This window comes from Nicotiana attenuata, unplaced genomic scaffold (genome assembly GCF_001879085.1).
Source record: "Nicotiana attenuata strain UT unplaced genomic scaffold, NIATTr2, whole genome shotgun sequence".
In the NCBI taxonomy this organism is placed as follows: Eukaryota; Viridiplantae; Streptophyta; class Magnoliopsida; order Solanales; family Solanaceae; genus Nicotiana; species Nicotiana attenuata.
In genome coordinates, this window is record NW_017671736.1 from 176,970 (window position 1) to 188,823 (window position 11,854).

General features: G+C 34.5%; 1 protein-coding gene across 1 annotated transcript; it reads left to right on the forward strand.

Moving 5' to 3' along the window:
• Window positions 1–6,248: 6,248 nt before the first annotated feature.
• Window positions 6,249–11,294, forward strand: LOC109209928 (serine/threonine protein phosphatase 2A 57 kDa regulatory subunit B' iota isoform-like). The gene is made up of 3 exons (XM_019373295.1): window positions 6,249–6,608; window positions 7,664–8,884; window positions 10,572–11,294. Exons 2-3 carry the CDS (start codon window positions 7,724–7,726, stop codon window positions 10,932–10,934), a joined length of 1,524 nt encoding a protein of 507 aa, XP_019228840.1. The 5' UTR covers window positions 6,249–6,608; window positions 7,664–7,723; the 3' UTR covers window positions 10,935–11,294.
• Window positions 11,295–11,854: the final 560 nt, after the last annotated feature.

The following is an 11,854-nucleotide window of genomic DNA, read 5'->3' on the forward strand; positions in this document are numbered from 1 at the left end:
CTTAGTGAATGGAAGCTTCATCTTGTATTTCTTCCATCCTCCGTTCATTGTATTTGGCGATGTTTGACAAGTTAGAAAATTAAGAAGACATGTTTTTTGTAAAGTTGCTGTCATGTGATTAGGAGGTTATTGGTTTGAGCCGTGGAAACAGTTTTTTGCAGAAATGCAGGGTACACTGGGCTGCCCTTTTATGCTTTTGGCACATATCAATTGGATTAGTAGCCTGTTTGGCCAATCTTCTAAAATTTGCTTTGTTTGGCCAATCTTCTAAAATTTGCTTATTTTGAAAAGCGCTTTTCAAAAAAGTACTTTTGGTGAGAAATAGTTTGTGTTTGACTAAATAGTTTGAAAAGTACTTTTGAGCAACAATTAGTGTGTGGCCAAACTTTTAAAAAGTGCTTTCGAATAAAAACTATTTTTTTCTAAATCTCCAAAATTGCTTTTGCTTCTATTCAAAAGTACTTTTTTTTCCCGTTAAAAAACTTGACCAATCACCTTAATTTTGACAATTGATTAAAAAAAGTACTTTTGGCTAAAAAAAAATAAACTTGGCCAAACAGGTTATAGAACTTGTAGTCTTAAATATGTGATGATATTTTTATGGCCATAGGAGAGTACCATTAAGGATAAAATAAATTTTTAGTTACAGAAAAGTGTCATCCTTATTGGAAAAGTGTCATCCTTATTGGAACAGATTAAAAATAATATAGTTTTTCAGTTTGTCAATATTTTAAAATCATGATATTCAAACATGCCTAATTCTCTTGGAGAAGAGTACTTAACAGCTCATTCACTTTTACAATCGAATTCATCTTTGTTATGTCTTTTAGTGACATCACGTCTCTTTTTTGTTGGTGGGTGAGTATATCTTTAACCAATCAAGGTAGTAATTGTGTTGCAATTTTGCTTGACTAACAGATAAGGATGTTCCACAAAAAGTGGAACTAGACAATCAACTTTACAGGTAATTGGATTAAGAATAAGTAGTGGAGATGTGTTACATAATTTGAAATGTTGGTAAAATATTGAAAAACTTATTTGAGAGATAATAATTTTTATTTAGAAGGGAAGTCTTGAATCAACGGTAAAGTTGTCTCTGTGTGAACTATAGGTCACATGTTTGAGCCGTGAAAGCAGTCGTTAATGCTTACATAGGTAGGCTATTTACATTATATATACCCTTTGGGGGTGTAACCCTTTTCTGGACCCTGCGGGAATGCGGAATACTTTGTGCATCTGTCCTTTATAATAGTTTTTATTCACAAGACTTCTAACTGTTTTTTCGATTAAAATTTATGTTCAAGCACAAACTTTTAAATACTCTTTTCCAATTTTAATTTCAGTTACTTTCTTTGTCAAGTTCAACCAAATACTGTCCAGACTCAGATTGAATATTAGAAATTTTTCATAATTTTTTATTACTAAGTTACTAACTCTTAAGGAAAAGAATATCTCAATGCTGGCAATGTAAAAATTGAAACCAATTGCTAAAGGTAAATAGTGAAGGATCAAGCCTGCTCAAGTGCCTCTTATAACATAATAACTATATTCAAATAGTTGTGGTTAGATTGATTTTGTCAGAAAACAAAGGAGTGAAAATTAATAACTGGTGGAGAAAATTTATTACGTCAGATGACGATGTGATGGATAGGATCCTTTCACCTATTAATTAAAATTTTCGGGTTCGAGCCTTAAAATGGATTTTTTTTTGTAGGGAACGCTTTTCCTTTTAATGGAACTTATGCGATGCGAATCTGAATTAATGGGGCTCGATGCAGATACCGGACACCAGTGAAAAGAAAAAAAGAAAACTTAAAAAAGCCAAAGGCCATGTTCAATAATCCTATCTGGTGATACTAATATAATAAACAAATAGAGAATATGAACAAAATAATGTGTCAACCATGAGACTTCACATGAGTAGGGAACAATTCATTTACTTTGTCTTAATTGTCATGAAAATAATACAATATCCAATAACCTCTTCTCACATGCTTTTTGCTCTTTTTTGTACATTTGTCACATGCAAACCGAGCCAGAGTGGGTGAGAATATTAAAAATAATAAGATTAATTACTAGTAGCAATTAAGATTAGGTCAATCATGGAATTTATTAATTAATTAGACACTTTTAAGATATTACTAGTGTCAGTTTGCTTGTAGTTTTAATCGAGTTTAGTTCATCTGCCCCATACAAAATTTATTGTTATATAAGAATTCTTGGATTTCTTATTTGGTGCCAATCATATGTTTTCTTTTGTTTTTTCAAAAAACTAAATCTCTACATTAATGTCTGTCTATTCCCATTGTTATCTTGGTCTTTTAAAAAATAACGGAGGTTCGGACCAGCTTGCACGTATTATTTTATTGGGTATTTGTTATTTTTTACCAGTATAAATATCGGATAATTTTGTTTACCAAAAATTAGAGAGATGTAAAGAAATTATTTTTCACTCATATTATTCACCGTTAAGCCACACCATTTGATGCTAGTATCTTGATCATTATTGTCTTTACTGAAATTACAAGCTTTTGTTGGATCATTAAATTTAGATAATATTCTATATTTTTAGTATTAAGTAGAATCCAATTTTCGCGTTTAAGGAAAGCATGAAATCAAGATTCTGTAGTTAATATGTTACATTCAAATTAAAATAACCAAGCAACGAGGACTATTATTATAAAAAACCAAGCAATGTGGGGAATTAATTAGAGTTAAAATGTGCTAACCTATTAATTGATACTCTTCCTCTACACTAAATTAAAGAAAAAAAAAATTCGACAGTTAAAGAAATAAAATGATGATTTATCACCGCTAACAAAAAGCAAATTAAAAGCACAAACATTCGAATTTGCACCAACAAAAAGCAATTAACAACCAATAAGGACCATGTTAGAGCGGTAAGTACACTTTTATCCTTAACAAGAGATATTAAGTACCAGTTTTGTGTATAGAATCGCCCTTATTAAGGAATGTTGTACCTGCCAATATGAAATTTTCCTGCGTGAACTTGAATTTAGTCAAATCCCAATAGATACTGAGCAACTTACAAGACACATGTTTAGTGTCAAAATAGCGTGGGCTAGCCAGTTTTCAGACTGATAATTAAAAAATAGACAACATTTGCAAAGTCGTTGAAAAATAGCCATTATTTTGCTGCAACACGAAAGTTTTAGCATAATATACTAGAGATTGGAGTACTTGTGTATGAACTTCCAGCATATTATGTTGGAACTCCAGCGCACGGAAAGTTCCAGCATAATATACTGGAGATTGGAACACCTGTATATGAACTTCCAGCATATTATGTTGGAACTCCAACACACGGAAAGTTCCAGCATATAATATGCTGGAGACTGGAGCACCTGTGTATGAACTTCCAGCATATTATGTTGGAACTCCAGCACATGGAAAGTACCAGCATAATATACTGGAGATTGGAGCACCTGTGTATGGACTTCCAGCATATTATATTGAAACTCCAACATGCGAAAAGTTCTAGCATAATATATGGAGATTGGAGCACCTGTGTATGGACTTCTAGCATGTTATGTTAGAAGTCCAGCATACGAAAAGTTTCAGCATAATATACTGGAGATTGGAGCACCTATGTATGAACTTACAACATATTATGTTGGAACTCCAGCACACGAAAAGTTCCAGCATAATATACTGGAGATTGGAGCACTTGTGTATGGACTTCCAGCATATTATGTTGGAACTCCAGCATATTATGAAATTCTAGCATGTTATGCTTGAAGGTTCACATTTAAAAAATTCGAACTCCAACATCTTATGCTGGAATATTTTTTGGATTTTGAACAGTGTTTTTTTTTAAATTTATCTTTTACATGAAAAGTGGCTAAATTTCTATTACTTTTAAAATTGTGCCTATTTTCCAATTATCACTTGTAAATATGACTATTTTTGAATTTCTCCCATGTTTAATGAAAAAGAAGAAGGAGAAAAAGATACAATGATTCATGAGACCCAAAAATTAAGCAAAATTATGGTATGTAATTAGTGCAACATGTAATCCACTAGCTGCTACACATAATTTGAGTTGAGTGAATTGAGACTAATTTGGAACTTTAGTAAAGTAAAAAGTGTATCTGGATGTGACATAACCTTCATTTCTTCTGTCCATGCTTATATTATTTTTTTTTTTTTGGGAAAAGGTCCAATATTGTTGCTATGTTATTCAAAATTACTCAATTTTTACTTCTTTTATTTATCTTTATTATTATTGGAGCTCCGGCATGATATGAATAAATTCCATGTGTTCAAATCCTTGGAGCAAAATATATCTAAAAGTACCCTCAACCTTGACTATATCATAAAATTACCATTACGTTGGAGCTCCGTTAGAAGTGAAGGGCAAAAATAAGACGTTTTCCCTAACTAATTGCTAATATTAGACCAAAAATTTATCAACGGGAAAAATTGCTTAATTTTGTATGTTCCTTTGACTATTTTCTAAATACATGCTATCTTATAATTACATATATCGAATAATTCTACTCACCACGATTTAGACAAATAGAAAAAGCTCACGCTTATATATATAAAGGACAGCAACTAGAGGATAAATTCAAAAAAGAGAGACCAGGTAGGTGACACCAATGGGGTCAGATTATTTCTTATAGAGAACAAGGTAAATTTTATTCTTTCTCAAATGAAGAATGAAATATGTTTTTCTACTGATATTTTAATTTGAATAGAAGCACTATACTATATTATTTGAGCTAAAGTCACTATGTTTAACAATATTTATTTTGTCTAATTATGACAATTAACTTGTTTGGATGGTTGTTACATGGTGTGCTTATCGTATTTTTACTTTAAATACAATATTGTTTTGATTGTTATTTAAATTTTATTGTATCGTATCGTTAAATCCGTCGTTACTTAAAGATAAAAAATGCCACTTTATGGAAAGATCAATTTAGTATGGTCGCTTTGTTCCGTTATTTTTTTTCTCATCTTGCCCTTCCATATTATTAAATAATCATATTTATTCGTTACCCTACCTTTTAATATAATAATTCTACCTCGTACCTTACTTTTTCTTTATAATATTGCAAGTTTTTTCTTCATATTATTGGTGCATGACATCATGAAATACGGAAAACAATATAATCCATCCAAATATTGTATATATCAAAACGTTACAATATACAATATAATACTATACGATACCTTATGAACGATACATAACAACTATCCAAACAAACTGTAACTGCGTAAGAATGTGACGTAGTAATCAATAAAGTTAAAATAAAGATTGTGAATAACTTATGTTCATATAACAAAGATAAGAAAGTTAAATAATTCTTAATTCTCAGCTGTTGCGGTCGAACAAAAAAGAGAAGAAAAAGGTAGGAATCTTGTGAACTTATATCACGAGCTGAAGCTACACCTACAATTATTGCTTATATGTTAAAATAAGTTAAATCCACCTCATTTCCAAAATAAAAAATTTAAAACTAAATTAGTTTTAAAATATAAAACATGTCATTATTTTTGAACAAATCATAATAGTAAAATATTATCATGTATATAATAATAGAACAAAGGAAGTACCAAAAGGGCAACCTGATGCACTAAATTTTCATTATTTGCGAAGTTCAGAAAAAACCGGATCACAGAGATTTATTATACACATCCTTAACCTCTATTTCTGCAAGAGATTGTTTTTACGTTCGGACCTCCCGGTCACATAGCAGCAACCAGAAGTACGAAAAGGGACAGTTCGGTTGCACTAAGTTCCCACTATGTACTTAGGGGAAGGGTCGGACCACAAGGGTTTATTGTACGAATTCCTACCCTATATTTCTATAAGAGACTGTTTTCCCGGTTCGAACCCGTGACCTACCGGTCGCATGACAACAACTTGATCAGTTACGCCAAGACTTCTGCAAAAGACTATTTTCACGGTTCGAACCTATGACCTCTCGACGTATGACAACAACTTTACCAGTTACGCCAAGACTTCTGCAAAAGACTATTTTCACGGTTTGAATCCATGACCTCTTGATCGCATGACAACAACTTTATGAGTTACGTCGAAACTTGTGCAAATACCAAAATAGTTAGTAAATGGTACAAGTAGAAATATGTTACAGTTGGTGAAATCAAACAGTGTTTTTGGTAAATAAATAATGTTAGTACTACTAAAGAAAATAATAATAATAATAATAATAATGTTAGTATAGTACATAACAGTCACCATCTAATGCCGGCAATTTCTGTGAAGATGCCACTGAGAGAGTTGTGGCACTTTTTTCAAGAAAAAAAATAATGCTTCACTCACTAATTGTAAGAAGCCATTGTAGTACTAGTTAGGACATGAACAGTGGAAATAATCAAGAACTGAAAATACATTTTATGTTTTCTTTCAAGAAAAAAAAAATGGGCTCCTCAAAAACCCATCATTATGTCTTCAATCCCAAGTTTAAAAAGTTAAAGACATGATGTGATTGCCACCATTACCTGTTTCTGTTTGTTTTTCTCTTATTTGTGAGTATATCAAAATATCAAAAAGCTTCAATCTTTCTGTAATTTCTCTGAAGAATCTTTAATTTCAGACCAGACCAACAAAATCCCAGGTTTTTTTCTTACTCAATATCTCAGATCTTTTGAGAAAATGTTATGTTAATGCTCAAGTTTTGATCTTTATTGGGTTTTGGAATGTTGGAGTTGTTAATGATTTCATCTTTAGTTAATTCAGATCTTGTTGAGAAATGTTGTGATATAGCTCAAGTTTTGATCTTTTTTGGATTCTTGAAAGTTGGTGTTGTTAAAGATTTCAACTTTAGTTAATTCAGATTTTGTCCTTATCAGATCTTTTGAGAAATGCTGTGATATAGCTCAAGTTTGATGCTTTTTTGGGTTCTTTACAACAACAACAAACCCAACGTAATCCCTTAAGTGGAGTCCGGGAGTATAGTGCGTACATAGACCTTACCCCTGTCTTTACCTTATGAAGATAGAAAACCTGTTTCCGGTAGACCCTCGGCTCAAGTAACAGTGAATTTTTTGGGTTCTATGAAAGTTGGAATTGTTAAAGATTTCATCTTTAGTGATTCAAATTTGTTGTAACTGATTATTCATTCACAACAATTGTCAACAAAGATTGAATCTTTTTTTTTTTTATAATTATTTTATATTCTTATTTTTTGGCCTGTGAATGTAGTGATTTAGGATTTAAATTTCCTCAGTGTTTTTATTTTGTGTTGTGTTGGCCTCTGTGAGAATTCTGTCCCAGATCTGTGATTTCTGCAACTGTTTTTAGTTTTTAGTTATTCATTGTTCCTTGAGCCGAGAGTCTATCGGAAACAACCTTTCTATCTTTATAAGGTAGGGGTAAGGTCTGCGTACACATTACTCTCCCCAGACCCCACTTATGATATTACACCGGGTTTATTGTTGTTGTTGTTGTAGCTATATATAGGTGGATTTGGAAATGAACTTTTGTTACTATGGATTTTAGATGAGACAATTGCTTTTGTGAATATTTAAGATGTAATTCTGATTATAATAATGCTGTCTGCTGAATATTCTGCTTATGTTTTGCCACAAGATCTGTTATTTCTTTCAAGGTTGTAGGCTCCTGCTTTGTTTTCTTATGCTTTTTCCTTTTTTTTTTTTGGAATTTGCATAGGCGGATTGTTTTGGAGTGTGGCTTAGGTTTAGTCTTGCTGCACGTTTGAGCAACGCTACTATGCTTAAACAAATCCTTGCAAAACTTCCTAGGAAATCATCGAAATGTGATTCGTTTGATACATCGGGAAGCAATTCCTGCAACAACACCACGAATTCAGGAAATGGAATTCCGTTTACCAATAGTTGCACTGTGATAGCAACAAGGCTGAATGTAGTGAAACGGATGTCGACAGCGATTTTTCCTACGAGTATTGTGGCTGGTGGTGACTCTGTGCCACCGCATGTTCCTTTTAAAGACGTTTCAAACGCGGAGAAGCAAAGCTTATTCATTAGCAAGTTGAATCTCTGCTGTTCAATTTACGATTTCAATGATCCAGATAAAGATTCTGCGGAGAAGGACTTGAAACGACAAGTTTTGCTTGAGCTGAATGATTTTGTTGCTTCTGGATCCGCAAGATTCACGGAATCAGCAATTGCTGCGGTCTGTAAAATGTGTGCAGTTAACCTGTTCAGAACGTTTCCTCCTAAGTCATATCTCTCAGCTCGCGGTGAAAGTGAAGATGAAGAACCGATGTTTGATCCAGCTTGGTGTCATTTACAACTTGTGTATGACTTATTCCTTAGCATCATTAGTCAAAGCTCTCTTGACGCAAAAGTTGCTAAGAAACACGTAGACCATTCTTTCATATTGAAATTGCTTAACCTATTTGATTCTGAGGACCCAAGAGAAAGAGAATGCTTGAAGTCGATATTGCATCGTCTTTACGGGAAGTTTATGATGCACAGGCCTTATATCAGAAAGGCTGTAAGCAATATTTTTTATCGTTTTGCTTTCGAGACCGAAAGGCATAATGGGATTGCCGAGCTTCTAGAGGTTTTTGGAAGTGTAATTAGTGGATTTGCTTTACCATTAAAGGAAGAGCACAGATTGTTTTTCTCCAGGGCGTTGATACCTCTGCACAAGCCGAAATCTTTGGGTGTCTATCATCAACAGTTAGCATATTGTGTCGTACAGTTCATAGAAAAGGAACAAAATCTTGCTAGCGTAGCGATAACGAGATTGTTGAGGTATTGGCCGGTGACAAGTAGCCAGAAACAGTTGATGTTCATCAGTGAGTTGGAAGAGCTTTTGGAAATGATCAGTGTTGCAGAATTTGAAAAGATCATGGTGCCCTTGTTTCGTCGTATAGGTTATTGCCTTAACAGCTCCCATTTCCAGGTAATGTATCTCAATCAAAGTGCTTGCTCTTGGCCTACTAGTCTTTTTCTTTTCTCTGTACACTATGTTTGGCTGGCTGAGGGACAGGTGGGGGGTGGGGTGGGGAAGTAGGCTCGTGTAGGAGTCAAGACTGCGCACATGCTTCATCATATTTACTAGAAAGAATGAACTCGTGCTTCATCATAAACAATCGGCTTCTATCTCGTATAAACTAGTTTTCATATTTGGATTGGTATCCTTATTGATAGAAAGACAGTTCTCCTCCTGAATATCTTTTGTGATAAGAGAACTTTTGCTTGTCCAGAATTACATGCTCCGAAACCCCCCCCCCCCCCCCCCCTAAAAAAAAAAAATAACAGGAAAAAAAAAAAAGCAAATAAAGGAGGCAGGTGACCTCGAAGATTTGCTTCTATAACGCTGATTATGATACGTAACTGAATTGGAGTGTGAGATGTCTCATTAGAAAGAATCAGAAGTAATAATTTCATGTGCATGGTAGAGAAGTTGTTAATTCCAAATCTCTAGCTTAAGGTTAGCTTCGGCTTCAAACATTGTATCAACAACTTTAAAGTGTGGATTGTTAAGCTTAGGATGTCGCCAGGCATGAAAAGTTTGGTCCTTTTATGTATTTAGTAGCTAGAAAAGTAGTTTTGAATTTAATTTGGACATTTTTGAAGATGTCGTTATCCAAAAAAGAAATAAAGAAAAGAAAAGAAACGAACCCTGGAAGTTGGATTTTGGGATCTTACCTGTCATTTGTTGCACCGTTTCTTTGAAAAACTTTTATCAATTTGTGAATATTCTGTGATAAGTTCTTGAGCGTTTATAGTTTCTTTTATCAGTAGAATTCTCGAAGATTTATAGTTAACAACCCTTTTTGAAACGGAGCTTTATAGAAGAAGCTTTTCACACTGTACCTAGCGTCGTAAACCATATTGATTGGATAGTCTTAATCATCTGACTCACGGTGCTTGGTACTGTTAGTTGTGCAGAGTCAGCTCTATCTCTTGATTGTGACATGCTGCATTTCCATCCCTTCGAGGGGCGATATCTCCAAATATGTATCCAATTTAGGGAGATATTCCAGCCCTTGAAAGTGCCTTCTCTGCATTTTGTTTAGCCTAATATCTTTATTTTTGCAACGTGTGAGTTAGGCGCATGTCACGAGTTCGAATCCTATCACAGACGAAAAGCATGATGTTTAAGTGGGAGAATGTTAGAGGGGCGGGTCCATTATTCTTTGAGTTTTAAATCATGAACCATGGACTTCTGTCGATTTCTCGGGTATAAAAAATTTTGTGCTTTGCCAAATATCTGAGACTCGGAAGTTCCTATATGAAGCTAATTACTTTGTTTCCTACATAAATGATGCATATATCTTTTTTCTTAAATACTAAAATAAAAATGATCCGAGTGGAGGGGAGTGGATACTAGAGGATTCATATAACCGACCACAACTAGTTCAGAATTGAGGTGTAGTTGTTGCCTTTTCTTTGTCCCCTCTGGTGGGAGTAAGTTGGGGGGGGGGGGGGGTTATTCCACTTGTTCAGAGTTGGGAATTTATTATGTATGTCGTTAATTCTTGTTTCTGTGTTCTTCTTCCAAATGCGCCTTTCTTTAACTCATTCACATACAATTGACCCCTTGCAACAAGTACCTTATTCTGCTGCATTTGATAAACTTGCAGGTGGCCGAAAGAGCACATTTCTTGTGGAACAACGATAACGTACTTAACCTCGTGATGCGTAACAGGCAAGTGATCATGCCAATTATTGTCTCAGCTTTAGAACGTAACAGCCAAAACCACTGGAATAAAGCAGTTCTTAATCTGACACAAAATGTGAGGAAAGTCTTTTCCGAGATGGATGAAGAACTTGTACTCGACTGCCAAGGCAAACTCGAAGAAGAAAATTCAAAGTCAAATGTAGCAGCGGAGAGACGAAGGTTGACATGGGAGCGCCTAGAAATCGCTGCTAACTATCAACCTGTTACCATGCCTTCTAATATTTCAGGCCTGGTAAAACCCGCCACTTGTCTTGTTTCGTGCTAATATGATCGTTGATTTATATCAGAAGTATCTTAGCTCATTCACGTGGTTTATTCCGCGACCAAAAAAAAAACATGCATGTTGTTTAGTATATGGATTTGTCTTGAATATGAATGTATATAGATTCAGATTTCACTAATTTCTAAAGCTGTGGTAAGTGATTACTACCATGACTTATTCTTTTGGTTTTTAAAGAAGATAAGCCATTTGGTTGCACTCATTTACATCACAGTGTTTTTTTTTTTTTTTTGGAATCGCGTCGAAATACTATTCGACATCAGCAATGAACTATATTAGTATGCTCTTCTTCTCAAGAATATGAAGAGATTAATTTTTCAGTATCAAAAGAATGGTTTTAGCTGTTGGTTTTTGCAGGTTTAGCTGTTACCAAGTCATTGTCTTATTTTCCTTTTCAACTATCAAAGTCAGATTGGATTTTAGCTTCTTTTGCATTTACCTTTGTTGAAGGGGAGCCTTGATGCAACGGTCAAATTGTCTCCGTGTGACCTATAGGTCACGGGTTCGAGCCGTGGAATCAGCCACTAATGCTTGCATTAGGATAGGCTACCTAAATCACACCTCTTAGGGTGCGGCCCTTCTCCGTAACAACGGTAAAGTTGTCTCTATGTGACCTATAGGTCACGGGTTCGAGCCATGGAATCAGCCACTGATACTTGCATTAGGATGGGCTGCCTAAATTACATCCCTTGGGGTGCGGCCCTGCCTCGGACCTTGCGCGAGATACTTCGTGCACTAGAATACTTTTTGCATTTACCTTGTAATATAATATAGGCCAATATTCTATTGAATTCTTGACGGGAAAATGAGGGGGGTGCTCAATATCTATTGCTAAATTAATTAGATTCGTGTTGTATAGGACCTATTAAAGGGAGACGCATTTCCTATCAGGAATATCTCTATTT

Bases quoted from the DNA above. Each gene is read 5' to 3' on its own strand.
- LOC109209928 (XM_019373295.1), top strand. From the start codon at position 7,724: ATGCTTAAACAAATCCTTGCAAAACTTCCTAGGAAATCATCGAAATGT. The intron at 8,885-10,571 runs GTAATGTATCTC...ATAAACTTGCAG, and splicing joins TTAACAGCTCCCATTTCCAG to GTGGCCGAAAGAGCACATTT.